General features: G+C 39.2%; 1 protein-coding gene across 4 annotated transcripts in view; it reads right to left on the minus strand.

Moving 5' to 3' along the window:
* The window catches only part of LOC144035843 (plexin-A1-like), a 248625-nt gene that overhangs the window by 72837 nt on the left and 150659 nt on the right, over window positions 1-25129 (minus strand). For all 4 annotated transcript variants that reach the window (XM_077545873.1, XM_077545896.1, XM_077545888.1 and 1 more), the window contains 5 exons: window positions 21574-21674; window positions 20183-20306; window positions 17405-17558; window positions 16929-17028; window positions 7589-7703 (listed from right to left, as the gene is read on the minus strand). In XM_077545873.1, coding sequence (XP_077401999.1) covers window positions 7589-7703; window positions 16929-17028; window positions 17405-17558; window positions 20183-20306; window positions 21574-21674 — 594 coding nt within the window. The remainder of the gene's footprint in view (window positions 1-7588; window positions 7704-16928; window positions 17029-17404; window positions 17559-20182; window positions 20307-21573; window positions 21675-25129) is intronic.

Here is a 25129-nt window from a genome sequence, read left to right on the forward strand (position 1 = left end):
CCACACTAGGATGGGTAGAACATGCAAACCTTACAGTCAGACTCCAAAGTTTGGTTGTTTCAGAACAAGCGGTCAAAGATGGAATTGAACTAGGAAACATTGCAGTGCGAACAACTCTTGGGCATCATGCTTTTTCTTTCCTTTTTGTATGTATAACCCAGTGACGAGCAGTGAGCTCTAGGTTTGTGTTGGCAGCCAATCGTAAATTGAGACGCACAAACCAATTACAAATGTGTGTGTCGGCAGGCGAGTGTACAACGTATCCTAGGGTGACCATATTTTAATTTCCAAAAGAAGAGGACACTCGACCCGACCTCGAGTTTACTCCAAGATGCCATACATTCAAATTATTTTAACATATGCCTCCGCTACTGAAAAAATACACAAACTCTCTTTTGAAGTCTTACATTTTTTGCTCCGCAATCTTTTTTATTTTTATTTTCAACTTTGAGCAGGGTTCGCAACCATCGCCTCCGGTGCGGCAGCTCAACATTTGCCACTCAGCTAAAGTTCTGTGCCACCGTCACAGCCAATGCACGGTCTGCCAGTCATGATAAACATGTTTGATTTAATTTTATTTTTATTTGTCTCGAACAAATACTATATATATATATATATATATATATATATATATATATATATATATATATATATATACAGTATATATATAAAAACTAAATATAATTCAGAATAAATACATTTCCATAACTAAACAGAATTAATCACCTCTACACCAGTCAACTTCTCAGCCATTTATACATGACCATAAATGACAATTTGTTTCTATACTTAAATTCCTTAACTTTTTGACACATGTTGCATTGCACACCGCCTCCCATTTGCCGCGCAATGAAAAACGGTCAATTTCAATTTATAGAACTCGCCCGGATGCCCAGTAATAAAATGGATATCTCCCTGTAAAACAGCCTAATTCCTCACAAAATCAAGCTAGTAATAGCAATAGCAATGCCGAACATCATGTAAAGTGAAACAGCCAGTTAATCGAAGCACATCCACAAAGCCAGTCTTTCCTTAAGTACCATTCTTTGTGAAAAGCACAAATAATTATCTGTCCCTGACTTTGCTGAAGACTCGGCAGCACAGGCGTTGGTCACCCATCCTTCAAAGATGACGTTTTATATTCTCCAGAGTGTCTTACCGCCGTACTGTGCAGTGTGTTTTGAATTACGTTCCAATAGGAATACTACAGCGACGTACAAAGGCTGCAAAGTGATCTGCCTATTTGCGTAGAGGACTTTTCTACTAGGAATTACTACACGAACAGGGCTGGTGAAAGCACAGTAGCGGTGTGCCTTCAGGACGATAATTTTTGCAGCATTTTTACCTGCAGGCCAGATGAAGTAATGAGTCATTTTTAATTGAGCTATGAAAATCACCAAATGTTGTCACTTTCAAACCTAAACATAGTGTTGGCTTTCTGAAATTAATTAACAAATAATAAAATAAAAAATAAATAGAAGAAGCCAAATGGTTTCAATTTTCATTCCAGCCTTGGGCAGGCAGTGCCTACCTTGCCTGCCCTGACCGCACGTCACTGGTATAACCTCGTATTAATTACTACTGTGTGACACTTAATGGTTGCTGAAACATTTGGAATTTATGGGTTTAAAGATATTGATCCAAGAACATTATCTCTAACATGGTGGTCTCCAAACCAGGTGGATCACAACAAAGCTGGAGAAACGATAGCGTATCTGACCTCTATTCGACTGACTGTACAGACTTCTTCACACACATCTCCATTCGAATACTGTAGTTCTGTTTGTTATCTCTGATGCCCAAGCGTGATAGCATGCCAATCTGGATGCTATCGAAGCACAGATAAGTCAAAGAAGAGGATGTTGCCGATTGCCATCAGCTAGGGGATCAATAGGAGAAACTAACGTTCAAACTCATATTAAATGGGAGTCAGTCCAAATAACACTACCAAGACAACTCCATCTTGCGTCACATATCCTCATATGTCTACAATCTACAAAACTGAACACACAACAATCACATCTAGAGAAATTAGGAGAACATCAGAGAGGGCATCGAGAATATACAGGAGGGTTAGGGGGGATGAGCTAAGTGCTCTTATGTAAGATATTATCCAAAAAGTCTCAAGGTGGCTAATTGATTACTTTAGCCACAACCTACAGAGGTTGTGGCTGGAATAATCCCCTGAGCTTTTAGAGTTTTATGCAGACCATAACCATATTCTTAATAATCCAGGGCTTTGCAGGGGCTGGAGTGAAAAAAAAAGAATGGTTATATCTAATAGGAATATTAACCAGGGACTGCAACAAAGTTATTGGTTCCCTTTCATTCGAGCGCTGAGACTCACCCCTGTGCTCCATTTCAATAAGAAAAGTTTTCATCTACTTTGCTCAAATGAAGCGATTCCCTCGACTGGTGTCAGGTATAAGGAGGCCAGGCCCCATCGCACCAGATGAGGAGCACTTGCATTCAATGAAAGACACTTTGAACTGTAAGAACTCTTTTGCAGAGTCCACCCACTCATCTCAGTCCCTGACTATGGGGGATAGAGAGCGAGGTGAAAAAGGCAGTAAAGCAGCCAAGATAAAACATAAAAAGTTCATACCATTGGAGGCTGAGAGGCTGACACTAAAAATGTGTGGGTAATTAGAAGTCATGACGACATCCCCCAATTTCAACAAACTCATAGGTACTTTCCTGATCACTTAGCAAAGAAGCAATTTCATGATAAAATCAGTAAGAATAAAGGAATGAAAAATTCCTGTCTCGGCAGATACAGTAATCTGAATTAAAAGAAAGTAAATCAGGTAAATGACAGAGAATTATTAAGCAGTCATTAAGGAAGCAAAGGCGCAGGTTGTGTCATGACCCTCAAGTAAGCTTTCAACTCCTGAATGGTTAAACACGTCTCACATCCTCCTCCCACTCATCTATCCCTTCACAGGCTATCTTCAGGATTAATGTTGTTGCTGCCATTTTCAGGTATTCTTTCTCATATTCGTTTTAACTTGTCTAGTGCTCTGTCACAGCTGTCTTCCACCAACTCTCCATAAATTGCTTACTCATATATTCTCTCAAAACTTGAAACATTGTCTGCCAACGCTGAACACCGACAATCATTTAGGTATTGGTATTGTTTCTTATGAGATTATTTTCAACATCAACATGTTTTTGTGTTATTTTGGGGGAACTTTGGGCCCTATTGTTTAGGGATGAAACAATAACGGCAATATTGCGATATTAAAACTGCCACGATATTGACGTCGTCATGTCACAATATTAAAAGCAGCACATCTGTTACAAATGTCACATTGATTTCCATTTGTGCAGTTCTAGCACCCTCTGATGGTTAGTTTTTTAGTGGTTTAATTTTCGTACGGTATGTTTTGGCCCTTCTATGTTTAAAATCCACGCTAATCGTCAGATGAAGAGGAATGTAATATGCTAGTGAACCGAGTCAATATGTTGGAGGTACTCGATGTGTGCGTGCCCTAACAAGTAAGTACCTCAGTATTAAATGTTATTAGACATTGTATTTTGTTTATATGCATTGCTGTTAAGTACAAAAGCACAATATTAATATTGTGCTTTTTATTAGTATGAGATAATTTTTGGCAATATCGTGACCTTTTTTAATATCGACATCCTCCCCACAATATCGTGATGAATATCGTATCACGAGGTTCATATTGTGATAATATTGTATCGCGAGGTTTGGGTATCGTTACATCCTTACTATTGCATTGGACTGCAAGTCTAGCACAAAGCGCGGTCTAACTTCGTGGTGGTAGGTGGAGTTTTCTTTTCTTTCTTTTTTTGCTATTTTCATAGAAGCGCACAGGCAGCCATGGCGATTTCTGACCGAGCGCATGTACGCCTGTCTACCAAATTAGAGCCCATTTTTGTAATTTGTGTCAGTGTAGCGCTTTACTCATCTTATCAGCTGACTGTTGAGGCACTGTCAGTTTGGTTCCTAGTCAGTGACGGTGTAAGCAGTTGTGTGAATAATTGTCTTAAAATGTTGCATCTGGTTGAGTAGCAACCAATTCAGAATTTAGTCTGCCAAAGTAACTTCAAGCTAAGTGTGATAGGCTCAGACTCCCTGTGATCCTGAAAAAGAGCTCCTCAACAAAAAACCCTTTTGCAGATTATGTAACATTATCTTCAGCTCCAAACTATTTTACTACGTTGTGAGAAAACAGACGACAGCAAATTAGAGCTGTTAAGGCCAGCAAAAAATTGTCACAGTTAATTGTCTGTAGGGTAATTTTGCATAGTACAAATCGAAATCATGCCTTTATTAATTTGCAGGGAGAATTCCTCCACACTTTCATCAAGGAGTCCCCTGGCGGTGTGTGCAAGCTTGCAACTAGGCCGCCGTCACAACTCCTCCCCCATATGTTTTACTGCAGATGCTCCACCTTTCGCTTCTCATCTCATCTGTCTCTCTCCATTAAACACGGCGGCGATCAGAGAAGCATCTGGAGATGCATCTTTAAGCTTTAATACACTTTGAATAATTAACAGACGCATACACGCACACGCACGGGATGCACACATAGTGAGTCTATCAGTAGCAAACGGACCCAGAGGGAGAAGGGAAGCTCACTCGTTGCCAGCCTCAGACACAGAGCCTCTGAGCTGGGCTGCCCAATGCTGTGCGGCAGCCTGAGATCCAGCAGATGCATACAATGAAAAAAAAAAGAAGCTGTGAAGCTAATTGACAGGAAGAGTGGACGTCTGCCTCTTTCTAATTGACGTGTTGCGGCTAATGGCGTGAACAAGAGGATAGAGGAGAAGGGGATCGGTATGGATCAAAACGGGGTGCACAATGAGCTGTGATGCACACGCGCACACACACGCGCACATTTTTGTGTTTACTGCAGCAGCGAGGTGACAAAAACATATGAAAACAGAGCCAGCTCACTCATCACACTGATATATTCTGCAATTAACACGGAGAGGAGCACAGGCACACCTATCTCGTGTTCACCTGCTGTTCATCAGGAGCCCAACATGGCCTTCTTCTGATTATCAATGAGGACACAGGTTCGACTCCCCACAGAGTAGCTACAGTCTGCATTAAAGACTGATTTGTATTCTATTTATAATATGGAAATAGGTCAGACTCCTGGAATGTGCCGCATTTATCAATTGGCCAACACAATTTTCAAAAAGTAAATGCATATTAGCAATGTGGGTTTTTTCCACTCAACAACATCCTTTACACAGAGGAGCCTTGAAAGTTGACTGTCCCAGTAATATTTATATTTGATTAGAATTGCTAACTTCAGAGTTCTGTAGATAGACATCCGATTACCTCAGTTGGTATGACTAAAGGATTAAATAAGGGTGTGCTTTTCAGCAGTTATTGTCGTTTTGTTATGTGACAAGAAGTTATTGCATTGGTGGTTTACCTTGTGAAATTTGCAGTTAACATTTTCTTCAATGGTATGGCAATTAAAAATCCATATATTCTGTTTTCTATATAGTGTTTCAATTAACCTAACATGCATGTGAATAGTATGTGGGAGGAAGCCGGAGTACCGGAAGACACATGCAAGTAAGAACATGTAAATTCCACACAGGAGGACCTGAAATGAGATTTAAAGCCAAGGCCCCTTGACTATAAAGCAGACGTGCAGACAACTACTCCACCTGCTGCAACATCAAAAAATGTCACTGAAAATTTTCTATGTGGCAACACCTTGACCCTCATCGGGGGCCGACCAACTTCCAGGAAAAGACAGTGTTTGGCCACTATAAATACGTAAAACGTTTGCCTAACGGTAGGGTAATCAGGTCCATTTTCAGCCCAAATTTGTCTCACTTTTATCTCATGTACTCTGTGATCAATTATCTGAGGATCATCCTAACAGATTATCCCCTGGGGTTATGTGTGTTAAGAGTGAGTGCCAGGGCCAGCAACTATAAATGTTATATTTCTGATCACGAATCGTGTTGTGTCAGTGGAAGCGTAGAAACAAATAAAAGATCACCTGAGATGACAAAGAGAAGGGTTGGTGAGAACCTAGCTGGCAATTCTTTACTATTTGATTTTTTCACCACAGGTCAATTTTTTATTTTCAATACCAGGTCATGCTTTATAGCGCAAGTCTTGATTTGTTCGTGAGCAGTGTTTAGCATAACCAACATTTGATTACATTTCCACTAAATTTTGGGGAGAACCCATATGGATAAAAATGCTAATAAAGGGGTTTTAGGGAGCCATTGAAGCTATGATGGCAGCATTGCCTCATCCACACTAACCCCACTAAGAACGGAAAGCATACATACTGTATGTATGCTTTTTTTCATACAATGTTCCAATTGATCTAATATCCCCGAATGGGAACGCAGTCATAGGAAACAACCCCCGGGCCTAGTCTGATCCACCAACTAAATGTTGGAATCACTGGAGCAAAGACAATTTGTTTGTTTCTGTGCTTGTTTGTCCTTCTGGTGTTTGTTTCTCTCGCTGTTTGTGTTTATGCACATTTGTTGTTGATGGCCTGCTCGAGTGTTTCTCCAACTAGCAATTTTCTGCCTGGTCGCCTCTCATGTTCTTCGCTCTTTATCGGCTGTCACAACATGGTGGATTTATATATATTTACAGATCCAGGAAGAGACAGGGAAGAATTAAATTTAAGAGGCCAAGCACATCTGTGAGGATAGCATAGTACAAGTACTAATTTCCTGTGGCTTAGATAGACGCAATTTTTCTTTCGACTGTGAGGTGAAGTCAGTCTGAGAAACATCAACAAATGCCTTTGGGAGGACAAGCAGTGTAGTGTGACTTCAATCATGCTGGCATGTGACTACTAATGAAACATGGGGGAACTTTTCCAGGCAATGTGTGTACTTTATGTGGCTTTCAGCGAGGGCCACACAATGGCACATGCGCACATTGTCATGCGAACCAATGTATGCTAACAATATGGATTGTGTGCAAAAAGTAATTAGCCTAGCTTTTTGTTGGATTGCTGTTTGATCAACTGCATGCATTATTGTGTGCTTTGCCTCTAACACAAGGACACATAAAATAATGGGTAAATGAAAAAAAAAAATCCATACTAATTTGACAGACCAGGCTGCATTTTTCGTTGTCATTTTACAACCATAATTTCAGCAACAATATGTAGATCACTGCAGATTACATGTTGTGTGCATGTGTACCAAGTGAGATTGGTAGCCATGGCAACATCTGCATCAAGACAAGCAACAGGTGGCATTATAACTCCTCAACAATCAGGCTGTCAAGATAGGCACAGCAACAATAATGGCAAATCCAGGAAAACGGGAGAATCCTTCACATTGACAGATGGTAAACTACTTGTAAATATCACATGAATTTTGCAGGTGTTCCTTTAGACAATTGTTTGCGAATGAGAGAATGAATCTGAGCAAGTAGCAAACACTCACCAGGTCGTATTTGAACCACTAGCACAAATGTTGATTACAATAGCTGAGCAAATTCCCCCAGACACTTATGTAATTACTTCCATCAATACTCACAAAGAAATACAGCAAGATCAATGGTGCTATTGTGGTGTTTGTTTGCATGTGATTATATTAGGAAACGACCAACCTGTGAGGTGTTGACGCGTCCCTCCTGGAAGGAGCAGTCGCTGGCATCCTGTGTGCACATGTGGCGATATTTGCACCAGTGGCAGGGGAACTTTCCATCCACACAGGACAGACACCTGCATGTGTGACAGAATGTGATCAGCTTTGATGGAAAAAACAGCTAAATCAAACACAGACGGAAGTGCACATTTTGCAATAAAAAAAATATACATCAAGGAAACATGTAGCAAAAACTGACATTTCTTTTTACCCGCGTGTTTTAAGTACATTTTATTCAAATGAGCAAGACTTTTTGATTTGCACTTGCATTCCAATACAGGGATGGTTGTGCTCTACCTAGTAGGGAAGATGTTAAAATACATGCCAATGCTGCGATTCAAAGTACATTATTAAATAAACACAAAATGGGGTCTGAATAAAAATGTGATCTACACAAACATGCCTGCAATGTTTGCAGAAGAAATAAGACAGAAGGAATCTCTCTCACCTGATTAGTGTTGCAATGTAATGGTTTTAATAGTTAAAATGTATACTTAACTTGACTATAGTAAAATGTATATTTATCTACAATACATCATATTATAAATGTCTTATCATAAATACTGAGCAATTTTACAAATAAGCATTTTCAATGGGTGCTCTATAAAGAGTTAACTTTTTGGGCTTAATTTTCATGCCCAGTTCAAGTCTAGCGCAAAACCCGGACTAACTGTGCACATGGGTGAAGTTTTCTTTCCTTTGGTATTTGGGCAGACACATGCAGATATTGCGTGAGAAAAGCCGACAAAGGTGCACAATCTATATGGCTGGAGTCCATGTCTATACGTTTATAACAAACTGCCAAGGGACCTCCACTTGTGCGGATAATACACACACAGTGAATAAACACGTTATTCTGAATAGACATACTGCATTGCTCCATCTTTTCTAGAAACAGCATATAGAGGACAGCTCTTCTTTAAAATGAAATATAGATCAAAAAGTGCAAATACCAATCAAATATTTTCTTAAAAAAAATTAAATGAAAATAGTGGTGAATGTGTGTCACCCGTGTGAATGCGAATCACTGCAGACGTGGCAATGACATTGAAATGACAAGTGTAACAGTGGTCTTGCGTATTAGGACTTTATCCGGGCTGTCAGCAAGACCAGAGTGGAAGATGAAAACATCACACAGAGAGAAAAACCAGAGGAATCCACTCTACTCTCCGTATGCTCCATTCTTAGAGGCTTTAAGTGCAATAAGCTGGCAGTCGAAGATAAGCCTTTTCCCCCAGAATGCCTCTTGTTTTTCTTTCTCAAAAATCAGGGAGGAAAGTGTATAAAAACATACAGTATATTCAGAAGATGATTTGACAACAACAAGATTATGGCTACCACTAATTGACAATATGAGAGAAATCTGTGCAAAACCATTAAGCTTGTGTAAAACTATAAACTGATGTACCAGATGCTACAAAGTGAAATGATTGCAAACTATTTTCGATAGTTGAACATGTTTCCATATCAATGACTGATAAAATCACATTTAACTCTTAATGAAACAAGCATCCACCTTATGAATATCCTCACTAGGGTGTGCTGGAGCCTATGCCAGTTGACTTGGGGTTAAAGGTGGGTACACCCTGGACTGGTTACCATCCAACTGCAGGACACGGACAACTAAATGATAAATGAACTGCTTTTTATATAGCGCTTTAACTACACCATATGGTGCCCAAAGCTCTTTACAATGCCTCACATTCACCCATTCACATTCACATTCACACACCAATGGCAAACTGCTGCCACGCAGGGCGCTGCCAGGTCCATTCGGAGCAATGTCAGTGTCTTGCTCAAGGACACTTCAACATGGTCACCAAGGATGAGGATCAAACTCACAACCTCACGGATGGGAGACAACCACTCTACCACTGAGCCATGCCACCCAAACTATTCAAACTCACATCTAAAGACAATTTATAGTTTTCGGTTTATCTAAATGTAGGATGGACGACTAAAATGAAGTGAAGCTGCAGCTCTTGCTGGAACCTCACAAGGAGCGATAAGCTCTTGAAGCCTGACTGAGCTGCAGCATGAGATACACAATCAATGGTAGCGGATTACCAAAGAGTGGGTGAGAGGTGCTCTGAGGTTATGCTAACATTCTGATGTTTGTTAGGAGAGCTGGTGAGTCAGAACCTCCTCACTATTAACCCTGGGGTTTATCGATCTCTCCTCGCACCGGCGTGTGTATCCATGTACGCACTGTGTGAGGCATTTGGAAGCAAGCTACACAAATACACAGAATGGGAGACAATTTGATGCTCAGCATGTCACCTGCATTGACGTAGCAGTATTCCTCTGGGTCACCTGAATATTGGAGTTCTAGTGTGGAGCTGTCACTGATTTGGACAACTGGCTTGGATAAGTGTACTGCTGCACTCGAGTCAATAACCCCCTGCCCCAACATCAGCGCCGCTATTTACAAGGCCTAAGCAACAGAGTTAAGTCAAACACATTTTTGTCCTCTCTGAGCTAATTTTCTGTGGTGAGAATCAATTATATAAATATTTTGAATTGGTCGCAAAGCCATGTATGAATTCCTTATGAAAAGTTAGTTGCAAAATCAGTGTAGTAAAGTATATGATGGCAGTAGAACACATGATGTCCACTTTCTTTCAATAGTAACCTTTATACTGTAATGACCACATTGTTCCCACCTTGCAATCTGACAAAATGATCCTGCTATTAAGGGTGTCCATTAACTGTTTACATTGATTTCATTGATTGATTGGTTTCCTCAGTTTTTACACTGTCAAATATTCAGTATTAATTTATTATTCTTTTTCTTTTTCTTGTGTTTTTAGTTTACAGTGGTGCTTAGTTGCACTGTGTATGTCATTCTAAGAGCTGTTTGAGCCAGATCTGGTGCTTAGCTGCCATTTTGTTTCCTTGTAGGAAAGTTTATTTCTGCTTTGTTAGCAAGATCACACATCAGCACAACAATTCATGTCTTATCTGATTGGATTTGAAACTACTGTTTATTCATTTTGAGTCATTTTAATCTGTTTCATTGTGTGCCATTTTTGGATGAGTTAAGTTACAAATGTGCTTTGTCCTGTTGTGACTGTGTTTTGGTTTGGAACATGTCTTGTTACAATCCTGTATTATGGCCATGTATTTGACCCTTGTGATGATGATAACATTTATTTGGTCATATATGCCTTTATTATGTCATATATGATTTAGTATGGTCTGAACTGGAGTTACTGAGTGACACTTTTGTTAATATGTCGAGCTTTCTCTGCATCCAGACCGCTCAACGTTCTTAGCCAAAGCCTCTCCGTCAAGTGTTTTATTCAAGACCAACTGAATCCAGCCTTTCTCTTTGTTATTACTTTGTATTTTTTGTATATAAAGGCTCTCTGTTTTCAACTTATCGTGTCAAACAAACAAACATAAGCATTCAATAAATGCACGCCCAACCACCCCAACATCCACCCCGTACACACACGCACACATAAATGTGAATTATTTTGTAGATGTCAAAATGGCCATTGAGTTCAGTTCATTACTTTATGAGGAAATTTCTGCAAAAGTCTCATGAGAAAGACGGTTAAATAAGTGTAATACACAGCAAAACTAGACATTGTCTAATGAGGATTCAAAGCAGTCATGAAATGGTGCATTTAGCTCTTAGCTCTCCAGCTATAGAAGCAAATGAGAAGGATCTCAGCAGGGGATGGAGACTCATTATTAGATATTATTGCATCTTGTCACGGTGAAGTCCAAAAGCAGCAAGTACTCAAGTCTCAAACCCCAGTTTAATTAAACCAGGTCACACATATTGGAAATTGGAGCGCTAGCAAGCAGGAATGACTTGACGCTTGTGTAACCACAGCAAACTCCATAAACAGCTTCCAAAGATGCAAGTGTAAAACATACTGTAAGTTTACGGAAGCTTGTATCAGTCTAAAGGGTGGAAACAATTTTGGACTTTTGTTGACATACGACACCATCCTGAGCTCTTTTGAGCTTTTTATTTTTCAGCCTTTTTATATTCTAATGCAGTGGAACTGAACATTTTTAGGGTCTTCTTTTGTCCCATTTATTTCAAATGAATTAGCAATCTGAACAAGTGGTGTTGAAGTTGAAGTTAAGTCTTCTTTTTGTGTCTTCAAAGTGGTGTTATACAGCAGTCTCCCATTTCTTCACACAGATCTTTGCATGGGAGTTGAACTCTGCAAGGTCTTTCTGTCTACAGGGGTTGGGCAGGAGAGGGCAGGTGAGATAGTGTTCCATGGTGTGGTCCGCTTCTCGATATTCACAGATGGTTAGTCCAGTCTTGTAGTCCCATTTGTTGTGGAAGTTAAGTGTGTTTTTTGTTTTTACATTTTATTATTAATAGTGCTTCAATTTTTTTGTGAAAAATGATGCCCGTTGTAGAAATGCTTTACTTATTTAGCCATTTTCAGCAGTAATATGTTCATGTTTTGCCTATAATTAATTTAATACTTTATTATTTTCATTCATTATTTTTCATGTACAATACCTAGAACAACCTGCCACTTTTTGACCGAATATGGCATCACATGTGCTCAGAGCTCAGGACGACCAATCACGGCTCACCTGTTTTCTGGGTTTGGGAATGTGATTTTCACAAGCTAAGCCGTGATTGTTTGTTACGTGAGCCCTGAACATTTTATGTCATTTTCAGTGAACAGCAAGAAGTAAAATGCAAAAGGTATTAGTTTCACTACTTTGTGATTCACTTAATGTGGATTCACTCTATCGAGGATTTCTATTTGATTCCATTTGTGCTGCTATGTTTGTCCTTTTTTGTAATATTTGACTAAATAAAAACAGCTCTTTCTTTCATTCATCATAATCTATTACATTTTTAAACAAAATATTGAATATTTGGTAAATTAAGAAATATGTACCATGATGAGTTAAAACAAGCTGATCATTATATTCAGCTGCGCTGAAGGAGGGAGACATGGAAAACAGGCTGGATAGGGGCTCTCGAGGACCGAACTTGGCCACCCCTGCTTTAATTTAATTCATGTAGTTATGTTTATTGCTCAAACACAACCTGTGCTACATTTAACGTAACCATCCGCTGTCAAGCTAAAGGATCATCTGCGGTCAACATTAATAGTGTGATTAATCTGCGTTAATACATGATTAATGCGGTAATTTTATTGTGATTATTTAATTAGTCGACACTTTAACTTTCACAGCACTAATTTCAATATTAACACTGGGCAACTTCTTTTTTACACTTGTATGATAGTAAATAATGTAAAAAAAAAGTTGGCATCTAACCTCATTATCATCATCATTAAATGTAACAACTTTTTTTAAAACACTTTAATCACTGTTAAATTATTTATAATGTATAATGTCCTTTTTTAGGGGGCTTTTTGCAAGCGCTACATAAATGCAGATGACTTGACTTAGATGCTGGTTGGGTAAATACATCTATCCATTTTCTTAACTGCTTTTCCTCACAAGGGGCGCGGAGGGCGCTGGAGCCTATCCCAGCTGGCTTCGGGCAGTAGGCGGGGTACACCCTGAACTGGTTGCCAGCTAATCACAGGGCACACAGAGACAAACAACCATCCACACTCACAATCACACATGGTGACAATTTAGAGCGCTCAATTAACTGGCCATGCATGTCTTTGGAATGTGGGAGGAGACCGGTGCACCTGTAGAAAAACCCACATAGGCACGGGGAGAACACGCAAAATACATCCTGGAAGGCCGAAGCCCAGACTCGATCTCACGTCCTCTGCACTAGGAGGCGGACGTGCTAACCAGTCTGCCACTGTGCCTCCTGGGTAAATACAGTATATTAAAATTCTATTATTTCCTTTGGGAATTTTTTCTTCTGAATTTTGATTTAAAAAACTAAGGTTAACGCTTGTGGTGTACTTTCAAGCTCATCCGTGAAGACAAACTGAGGCCACACACATGCAGGCAAGCAAGAAGAGTTGCCAGAGTAAAAGGACTCACAAACAATGACAGACTGACCTAAGATTAGGGTGCAAGTGCTTTGCTCAAAGACATCTTGACGGACTAGCATTTCTCCAACAATTATTTACAACTTTATTTTTGGTCTTGTTCCAAAGCCCAGGTTTTCAGCTACTACCATCCCAAATTCAAAAGACCAGAATCGGTATAACAGTTATACTATTTTTTTTCTTTTTCTTCTTTCTCTAAAGGGGACTTTCCTACTCATCCCAGTCTTTCCCTCTGAGCACTCACTATTGTTTTTCTGTCCTCCTTTTAAAACATGCAATATTGCTCCACCCGCGTGCTAAATTAAACTACACAAAGCCTCTTGTTAATACAAATGTTTAATATTGGAAAAGACTGTGCAAATAGCCCGCAGCATCCTTTGCTGTGCCAACGTAGTGCCTTCTGCCTCTTTGAGGGCCTTTTGACTGAGCGCGCACCTGTTTGTGTGCATTGTGAAATGCATCACACACCGGCGCGTGTGTAGCTCCAGTTTGTCTTGTGTGAGTCCGCGCACGAGCCCCACCGGGTTGCTTGCCCTCGGGCTGCTCCGCATCTGAGCCTGATGCACGCGCGCGCCTGCCGTTGCGCGTCAGCTGTTGTGCGTCTGCTCTTGTGCGTCTACTCTTGTGCGCTCTCATCCTGCAACATGCCCATGGGGGGCAACTCCATTATCTACCACTGAGCGCTGCGGCCTCTGTGCCAGGCTTCCTACAGACGAGGTCAAAGATTAAAAGTAGCAAGCTGATACTAGAGGGAGGGGAACGGTGGGGGGAGTGTATAATATGTGGTTTTATGTTACAGCTGCTGAGGTAGTGACTTCACTGTAGGTTAACGAAGCCACGGGAAGTCTGAGGAGCTAGTATCAAATGAGAAAAAAAAAAATGCTTCCATAGAAATGCTTTTTATTGTTGTTTTTTTGGCGTGGCTGCAACAAACAACAATAAAAGGCTACAAACCAACAAAACAGATCAACGATTCAGCTCGGCCTAGAGGCCCGGACGAGAGGCCCAGGTGATCCCTCTTACCAAGCCCACTCCATTATGCTGCACAGACAGACCAGCTAGAGCTAATTAACGGCCAATTACTATGCAGATATATGCAGGGCCAAGAGCAGAGTGCAGGCGATGAAATGGGCTTGATGAACGAGAGAGGGACAAGAAAAGTGAAGAGTGGAGAGGATGGCTAAGAGGGGTCGTGGTCAGGAAAAGAAATCATGAAATGAGGGAAAGGGTGGAAAAGGCAGGAATGAAATTATGGGTATCTGAAGGAATGGAGGGATGGAGAAGAAAAAGAGCATTACACGTTCACTGGCTGTCCAGGGCCAGAAAAGCGAAAAAGTGTGCTGTATTGTGGAGGGGTAAGAATACTGTCTGACATAAATTTAACACACGCAATTCCGAAAAGGATCAATATATTTACATACACACATATGTGTTCTTTTTATGTGGGGGATTCTATTAATCTTGCTTTTTTGGGGGGGGATTATGCAAGTGTATCATGGTGATTATAATATGGCTCTATTTTCGTGCCCAGTGCATGTTTTGTGGTAGGTGCGGTCTAAGGCCTTGTCTCCACAGAGCCGGACATTTTTTAAGCCAAATTTCCCCCTCCCTGTGTAAGAGGTAAAAAAAAATGCATGCACACACAAAAAGTGTGTTTTTAAGCACATTTACAAGCCTGCCTGTGCCCTGATCAAGTTCACCAAAATCACAATAGACGGCGCCAAAACTTAGACGTAGTTCCAGCAGATGTAAACATTAAATGACCTTGTGCCACCAAAACGTCAGCTTTTCAAAGGACCTACGTCACCTACTCCTACACCTACTTACAAGGCTTTAAATCAAGATGCACCAGTTTGAATGCTTGAGATGAGCTGGGCCATCTATGAAAATTGATCCCTGGTCTTCAAAATGACACTTATATGACAATGATTGCTTTGTTTATTGATCATGATCTACTGCTGGTCCTTTTTCTTTTATTAGCAATTTTTTTTGTGGTTTATTTTTTCTTTTCTGTGTACTTTTGTTTTTATTTTATTTACATGAGCCTGTCAAATACATCATTCTGTCAGCTCATGGTTTCAGACGAATAAAGTTTATCTTCTAGTCTTGATCAACAGGGAAAACAAAAATGAGCTGCACATACTTTGCACATGAATTCCTTGCATTGGCGCATTACACAGTGAAGGATGCCATAACTAAACTACAGTGGAAGTCATACGCTGGAGCAGCCTGGAGTCATTACATTATTTCATGAAATTGTATTCTTTTTAATTTAACATTTAACTAGCAGATTAGTTCAAATAAGACCATGAACATTTACTACCAGTCTCTGGTCCACTGCAGAATTCACTTTGGGGTTCCAAAAACTTCTATATCACACCAAACACAAGTTACTTGATTGTATAGATTTGAATTTTTTTATGTTTTTAGTTTCTATTAAACTTGCACTGGTAAGTACATTTCTTTAGTTGGCATGCACTTGCTATTCTAATAGTCTGTCACTCTCAAATTGGCTTTGTCATCCAAAAAAGGCATTCATTTTGTATGGGAGATGTACATATAGATTGGAGAGCATTTATTGCCAAAGAACATGCTACCCAAGCTTGACCGCACGTCTTATTTTTTTTAGGATTTGGGATTGATTTATCACTTTACCTATCAGTAGTCTTATAATTGCATGAAATGTAATTAAGAAATTAAGAAATGACCTGAATCCCAATAATGAATAATCAGAGGTCACAAACTGTTCTATTCACTTGTTATCATTATCCATTATTTGCAGTCTCTATTGCTTTACATAAATAATTGCTTTGGACTTGGATCAATGCCTTTCACCACTCACCTTCTTGCTGCACAAACCAGACCTTCGCTAAGGCCAATAAAACAAATTTGAATCAGTGTTACATAGTACACATTTGTGGCTAATACCTCCTGCATATGTCCGAAATGTATCATTCGGATTTGTATCTTTTCACAGAGGATGTTTTCGCATCAACATTATTTTCTGAATCAGTCAATCTTGGACTTAATAAAATGAGGTGCTTGAGCTGTATGAGAAGGTGCTGCCTGCATATATGATAGACCAAAGACATGTCGGATAATGGCAACAATTCAGGTGACTACCACCTGCCATTTATAGTAAAACCTGATGATGATGATTATTATTATATGTGAATATTTGGAGCAGTTTGGTTTGCTTTTGTCACCACATCAGAACTGTGTTGAGTACATGGAGACATGCCAAGACCACCTCTAATGCAGAATTTTGGTCCGTACCCGAGTTTGAATACTGTGGAAAAAAAACAACCAAAAAATCTAACTGCAACTTACGATCGGTGGACGCTGCAGTTGTAGAAGACAAAGTCCACACTGGCAAAGGTCTTCCCTGTCTCCTTTGACCTCAGATACAGTTTTATTACACGCCGGTCACCTACGAGTCAGAGTTGGAGAAATAGTCACGCGTTTTATGACATGCTCAGTTAACAATATTCTTTTATTACATTTGACATTTGCACTTCAGTAAGTGTGTGCGAATTGTTTCATGAACCTTTCATTAATGTCAAATCCAAGTCGATATATTTGGAAATGTTAACTGCCTCATTGTACAGTATGTGTCCACTTTTGCATAGTTGACATTTTGTGTTTCTGCTCTAAAGATTACAGCTGAATCAATAGGCTTTCTGTTTACCTATTTATATTCCTATGTAGTGATTATTCAGTCTGATCCAAAAAGAAGGGGTGTGAAGAATATTAAAGCATATCTATCCTTAAACAAAATATTTATAAAAATCTAATTGGAACACTACCTTGGTTGTGTGTGATGGGAGCCACCTCTTTTGCAGAGGGGGACAAGCAGAAGATCCGACCACCGTAGATGCGTCCTTCTGTTTCTACGAAGTCTCCAAAAGAGCAGTTTACTCCAGCAGACAGACTGGGCACATTTTGGGTCTGAAGTACCAACTGGGAGGAGGAAATGTTAGGGTAAAAAATACAATTAAACATGCATTGAGCAAAGTTATCTTTGAAGACGGAAGACTTCCAGAAACCCCTGACAAGTTAGAGTCTTTACGTCCTTGAACATTGTGGTTTTGTATAGATCGAGTTTTGTGATCCTAACCGTAGTCTACACTGTTGTTTGGTTAGGAAAATAATAAACACAGTAGAGTCTCTGACACAAACACTTTTTCAGCTTGTTGAAAGGTATTTTTTATTTATTTTTTTGTCAGTTGGATTTGAATGTGCCCTATTGGCTCCTAACTCTTACTGAAGTGATTTGTCGTTTTTTTAAATGTAAATTTCAAAACTTGATTTCACAGACGTGCATATTTTCATTAGTGACAGTAAATGGTTGGATTCCAGTTGACAGACGTCCACACCAGTGAATGAATTAACACAACTTCTTAAAGTGTTTCTTTGGGATTTATCAACTGGAAGATACCAATTCACCCAATAAAATTCAAATTTCAGTCAGTTCATGATAAATTAAATGACAAATCTTAAAAGTACACCAAAGAAGTTTGAGGCTCTCGTGGAATATCACTCTGCAATGTCTGCACTCATTCCCTAATGGAGATGCAAAATCCCAGTCAGGCAACGAGTCCTCCATGACCGTATTTTATGTTTTCCACTGGTAACAAAATAGTTGCTGGTCAGTCAACACGCAGAAATTCCATATCCAGGAGGACGCGTTGTGACTCCATTTCACATTGTATTGATCAGACATTTGATGCATGGGACATAGGAGAAGACAAAGTGCTGCTCGTTTGGACAAATAACGGCAACAACATTGTCAATGCTGTGCAACTTCTCAAAGACAGAAGCAGAGAGCTAAGTGGGGAGTCAGCAGATGCTTCTCAGGGACGACGTGCTGGACATGGGATGGATGAACTGTGGATGGGGTCAGATGAGGAGTGCATGGAGGGTGGAGAACTTGGTGAGTGACACGTACAGTGGATATAAAAAAGTCTATACACCCATGTTCATATGGCAGACTTTTGTGATTTGGAAAAAATCATCTAAGATAAATCGTTTCAACTTCTACATGAATGTGATCTACAATGCAACATGTAAAATTTAACTGAAAACAGAAATGAAACCTTTTCAAGAGGGTAAGTAAAAAGAATTGAGATAATGCGGTTGCACAAGTTTGTTCATCCTCTGTCTGTGTTCAGAATTAACCAGTCACATTCAATTAAAATATTTATTTACCTGGTTGATGTGGTTTTTACTCCAGAACCTTATCACAGTGTCGATAAGTCAGTATATGTCCCCTTCATCTTCATACACAATTGTAAGCCGTCATCTTTCAGGCTAATTGAGCAATGTTCGTTTTTAACATAGTTCATGTAGCACCTAAAATTAAACGTTCTGTTTTCAAAAGAAACATTTCAAATTTATTTTCTTGGATTTAGCCATAGTTTACCTACTGGCAGTCAAATAGCTCCATAAATCTTGGGGATGGTTGTGAGTTGTGACGCATATTTAGCGGCAAATTAATAAATACTAACCATATGTTTTATTTTAACGTTACAAGAGCACCATCATTTTCAAATGTGGAATGACGTTTGAAAATGTGCAAAATCTAAATCTAAATCAGATACTCATTATTTATTTTCCAATGCGACAGAGAGCCACAGCAAAAGGTTCAATGAGCCTAATGTTCTGGAGCCGCGGGTTGCCAACCCCTGTGCTAGAATATCACTAACACTGACTGGTATTTAGAACTGTTCATAATTCTCTTCGCCTTGACTAATGCCCAAAGTATGATGCAGCCACAACCATGCTTTTGTCGGTATCATGTTCTCATTGGTGAAAAGCCATGTTGCATTTGCACCAAACATATCATGCTTATTATACTGTGGCAAAAAGTTCAACGTTGGTTTCACAATTTTACAGAAACACATATGAAATCTCCCAAATGCTTGTGGAAAATGTGCTACGGTTCAATGAAATCAAGGATGAATTCCAAAACTATTTTTAGGTCCTGTTATTGAACTTCTGTTTGGAGCAATGGCTAGTCTATGACTATGAAGTAGCAGCATAGTTTAAATTTGTGGTCATTAATGTTATGCATCATTAATTTTACAGAATGTTTTCACCTGCATTACCAATATGACTACTAACAAAATCAATTTGATGTAATGTGAGAATGAAGTTAATGCGAATCAGTCTAAGGCCGGGACACAATTCCTAACAAGAATTTCATAAGATTATGTACCACAAATGAATACACTGAAATTCCAAGACAACAGATTTTATTTTTGTTTTTATTAATGAATGATTTCACTCACCCTAGCCTCAGTCACCCTTCTCAAATCATGACAAAGGACTGTGTTTTTAGCAAAGCAAATCACCATATATGAGAGGTGTTTAATGCAGAGCTCGGTTTTGAGTACATTACTGATTTCCTGCATGCAATAATGTGCGTTACTTTGTGAATGTTTTCTTACTAAATTCACATACAAGCATGTTGCCTGCAGCTATAATATATATATATATATATATATATATATTTGTGTGTATGTGTGTGTGTGTGTGTGTGTGTGTTTTCACAACTCCACAGATACTGCTACACAACATTATACCTGCACTTCTGACATGGTGACCGAGATGGTGTCGGGTTGAACAGACAGTCGGACACACTGATCCACTCGAGTTGTGAAACGCTGTGGTTCCTCCGCACGCTCACAGTGGTCCTTTCTCGAACATCTATGAGAGAAGAACGAAACGTGCGCTTCTTCATGAACTGAAAGCCAATCGTATGGCAATGGTAAGAGATTATGTTCAGAATAAATGTAGTGAGTTCATAAGAATAGGACAAACACAAGAGGCATAACTTCAAAGGTTTAGGATTTCTTAAGTATATTGACAAATATTTGAAAGGTATATCAACAGACCTTTTTAAAAAAAAATTATATCCTTGAAAAGCTGGGCTAGGAGCCCAAATTATGTAAAAATAAACAAATAAAAACTTGAAATCACAGAAATTGTGGACTCTAAATCTATTATCTATGAAAGTTTGACTTTTTAATTGGATTTATGGAACTAATTCAACTTTTCAAGGATATTTTAATTTTTTGAAAAGGGTCTGCATATTAAAGTTATAACACAGTATGGTTTGAAATATCTGTCATTTTAATAGACAACTGGAAAAAAAAAACATGGAGCACAGCATAAGTTCGCATTCAACCCAATATTATAAATTGAGGTGGACGCAGTGGACATTACAGCCTAATTTACTATTGGTCTTATACAAATGCAGCATTTACCACCCCTGCTTAAAGAACTACTGGGTAGTATTCTACTCCAACTTCCACGTATAGTGCCACTTAATAGGGGTTACATTGCAAAAGAGCAGAGAAAATGGCTGGCCACAAATGTTCTCAAATCATATTACAAGGCAAGGCAGTTAGGTTTATCATGCTTGCTCTGATATGTACCGTGTTTTTCGCACTATAAGGCGCATCGGATTATAAGCCGCACCTTCAATGAATGGCCTATTTAAAAACTTTTTTCAAGGCATTATAAGGCGCAAAGAATAGAAGCTACTGTAGTGGCTGGGGTTGATTTAAGCATCCACTAGATGGCGCTTACTTAACCAATATTGATCCACATATAAGGCGCATTGGATTATAAAGTAGCTTTTGAGAAAATTAAAGGCCTTTAGGTGCGCCTTATAATGCAGAAAATACGGTATATTTTGTCATTTCAGGCTTGTTTTCAGGGTTTGTGACAACATAAACAAATTGAAATTCATTCAGTAGCATAATTTTTTGCTTTTGTTGTGTCCTCTGCAGTAAACAGTTTCAGAGAAAATGTACATCAACAGTTCATCAGCATGGGTGATGCTTTAATCAATAATGATAAACAGTACAGTACATACAATGTTGGTTAATGGCATATTAATAACTGAAATTAGGATCGATCAAATGGCACATTACATTAGAGACAAATCCTTGTCGATGAATACACTTACATGTTGTGAAGCACACACCAGCCGCAGTGAGGGTCCCCTGATCCCAGACAAGCTCCACAGGATGTGTACTGCTCACAGCTCTCCACTGGTACGCGTGTAACCTGGGAGTAAGATATACACTTCTGATGTAAAACATCACAAAACTTTTACTTTTTATATCAAGTGTAAAACGGATATGCCCGACAGGGGTTCGTGCCTGAAAAGTGAGATTAAAGGAACAAGTCCACTGTGACTATCAAAGATAAACGGTTGTGGAGGCTGCCGCTTACAACATCTTACCACTGCATATTTGTAAAGTAAGCTAGAGGGGGAGACCTGCTGACTCCAACTTATGTAAACATACAAACACTTAACATCATATATCTCTCAGTCGTATTCAGCATTCAAATATAATCATATTCAAATGTAACTTATTTTACAGAACATAGAACATGTTTTTAGAAGTACTAGATAAGGTAATGCCAACGAAGTTGTTAAGATGCAAGATGGTGACACATTTTGATTTTTGTGCTGGTGCAAGCTAACCTCGCCAGCCAGATTGATAATTGTGTTTCACTTGAGGGAATTCTTCACATTATCAATCTGGTACTACACTAGGCAGACCCGTTCGGGAAAGGCGGGTCTGGCTGTACAATACTTCAAGCTGATTTGACGATCCTGCATCTTTACGCATTTTGTTTTGACCAATCAAGGCAACGGATGAAAATCTCGTCTTCCGTCTCGTCTTAGGGCGGAGCGGGGGTTGGGGAGGGGGGCACGAACATCTTTACCAGATAAAAATGCACGAAACTCCTCTCGCTGTTTAAATTCAACACGGAAATGGTAAGTAATTCTGCGAGAACATAATTAATTGCAGCATCCATTCGTCTCTTAGGTTTGTTCCCCCCCCGCCATCGGCGCTTATTGGTTTCGTCTAGGGACGTGCGATGATATCGGTTACCGATAATTATCGGCAATTATCGACCAATTTGACGACAAGCGGATAAAACAGATAATAAAGAAATTTGCCGATAATTCTCGCCAATTATCAAACAATTTGACATCATACAGATAAACCAGATAATAAAGAAATCCGCCTATAATAATAGACATGCCACATTGGTCCACCTGTTATGTTTGTGTCTCAAGTTGTGCCCAACACCTCAACCCTTCCCCTCTTCTATGGTTGTGTCACATATTCGTGATGTCATAATGTGCGCGACCTCGTGTTCACAGAAGATGTATCATGGCGACATGGCAGTGGCCAGTGTGGGCTTTCTTTTCTGTGTTGCATTTTTAAAACATGACAGTTTTGTTTTAGCAAACTTAAAATGAGTTACTAGTTGTCTTTGAAACAGAGATATCAATAAAAGTTTGCTTCATGGTGCTTAACACAATGTATTTAACATGTTAGACTAATTGAAAGATTTTAAAGTACATTTGTATTCAAGTTAATTTTGCAAATAATTATCGGCTTACTTATCAGTTATCGACATCGGCACTTTCTAAATTACTGGTATATCGGATATTGGTTGAAAATAGCATTATCGTGCATCCCTAGTTTCGTCCTGCCTAAACAACGCCTGATTGGTCCGATCTAGAAAAGATCGGCTGCAAACATATCAGCGGGAGCGGTACAAGATGTATTCTTCGGAGTTTGTGAAGTCACAAATACCGCGAGAATTCATCTTGCTGGCAAGGTTAGGTGCAAGCCTCATTTAGCGTGTTCGGGAATTTGGCAGATGGGGGCTCTGACAGGCGTTCTGACGTACCAGAAGCAATTTCTTTGACAAGCCCCGAGAACAGTACAGTAATTTGCTGTATAATTAGCAGTAAAATACTGTACATTTTACAGCAACTATGTTTTGGTACGCATTTATGTGGATTACAGGGAAATACTGTAAAGATTGTTGGATTTGGGCAGGCATCTCTATAGGAGAATAAGCGAATAGAGGACTCTGTACTGTCACCTGAGCAAGGACAAAAATTCACTGAATTGGTGAGTAATATTTTAGCGCAAGGGCAGTCTGCATCGTTTTCACATCGTAATTCTCCAATAAACAGGCAACATTACAGTTAACATTTATTTATGCACTCAGCTGCAGATCTATGATTAATTTTACAACGTAAAATGCAGTGCAGAGGACGTGAGATCGAGTCTGGGCTTCGGCCTTCCAGGGTGTATTTTGCGTGTTCTCCCCGTGCCTATGTGGGTTTTTCTACAGGTGCACCGGTCTCCTCCCACATTCCAAAGACATGCATGGCCAGTTAATTGAGCGCTCTAAATTGTCACCATGTGTGATTGTGAGTGTGGATGGTTGTTTGTCTCTGTGTACCCTGTGATTGGCTGGCAACCAGTTCAGGGTGTACCCTGCCTACTGCCTGAAGCCAGCTGGGATAAGCTCCAGCAACCTTTTTGAGGAATAAGCGGTAAAAAAAATGGTTGGATGGATTTTACGACATACTGTATTTGTGTAAAAACTAAAGTTGTCAGCAAATTTCTGTAAATTACGTAGAATACAAGAAACGGTTGTAAACTACATTACAGTGAATTGCTGTAAAAGCAAATACAGTAAGTAACTGTAATTTATATTTAGTAAATACTTGTAAAAAATACAGTAATGTACTGAGATTTTACAAGAATTAGCTGGCAAATTTATTTAATCTTGAAGACCATTTAGAATGCCCAAATCAAATAAAGGCAAACATCTGACCTGCAGCCAGTTATTTAAATGAATCCTACACTTTGATAAGGCAATCATCTACGTGTACACAACACTCACATTAAGAAGAAAATATTGACTCAATACACACGGATGGTGTCCTAAACAATGCTCTAGCACACCAAACCATTCAGATAGACATCACACATTATCCATTTCGTCAAGCAGATCTTGACTGTCTGGCATCTGTGTGTCTGCAAGTCTACGATAAGATGAAGGTTGAACGATTCCTGTGAGGAGATCTTGGGTATTAACAAGGATGTCACATAAAGCTGCGTAAATAGACCTGCCTCTCAAACAGCAGCCAAATAAATGTCCCCAAAGGAAGACACAAAGAGAGGCTTTGCTTTAGGGAAGTCAAGTAGTCTTTGCCTTGTAACATGTTATGATATCTAAGAGTTCACACCTTCGAATGATTTGTATTACAAAGTTCTCCCATAGACGAATTGTTCACATGGTATGGTCTTAAACATAACTCAATATTATTTCTATGTTTGTGCGCTTTTCCCTCAACTTAATGTTTGACTAAAAACTTTAACAACAAGAGGAAATATTGTGATGAAATTCAATAATGGAGGTTGTTGCTCTACTTTGACTCTTTGACTTTTTCTTTAACAAATTTATTTGGACATGAATATGAGTTTGTTTTTTTCTCAGATATAAAAAAAAAAGACAAAATATTTAGTTAAGCTGTGGTATCAAAATAACTTAAATACAATATTGCACTCAGTCCCGATTTCTCTTGTTTTATATTGACAATAATGGTGGTCAAATCATGCAACTGTTAGGTACAACTGCACACTACAATGTGATCAAGTATGGGAGCTGTATCAAATAAGAGGAATTAAAAAAAT

Source organism: Vanacampus margaritifer, chromosome 1, assembly GCF_051991255.1.
Source record: "Vanacampus margaritifer isolate UIUO_Vmar chromosome 1, RoL_Vmar_1.0, whole genome shotgun sequence".
Classification (NCBI taxonomy): Eukaryota; Metazoa; Chordata; class Actinopteri; order Syngnathiformes; family Syngnathidae; genus Vanacampus; species Vanacampus margaritifer.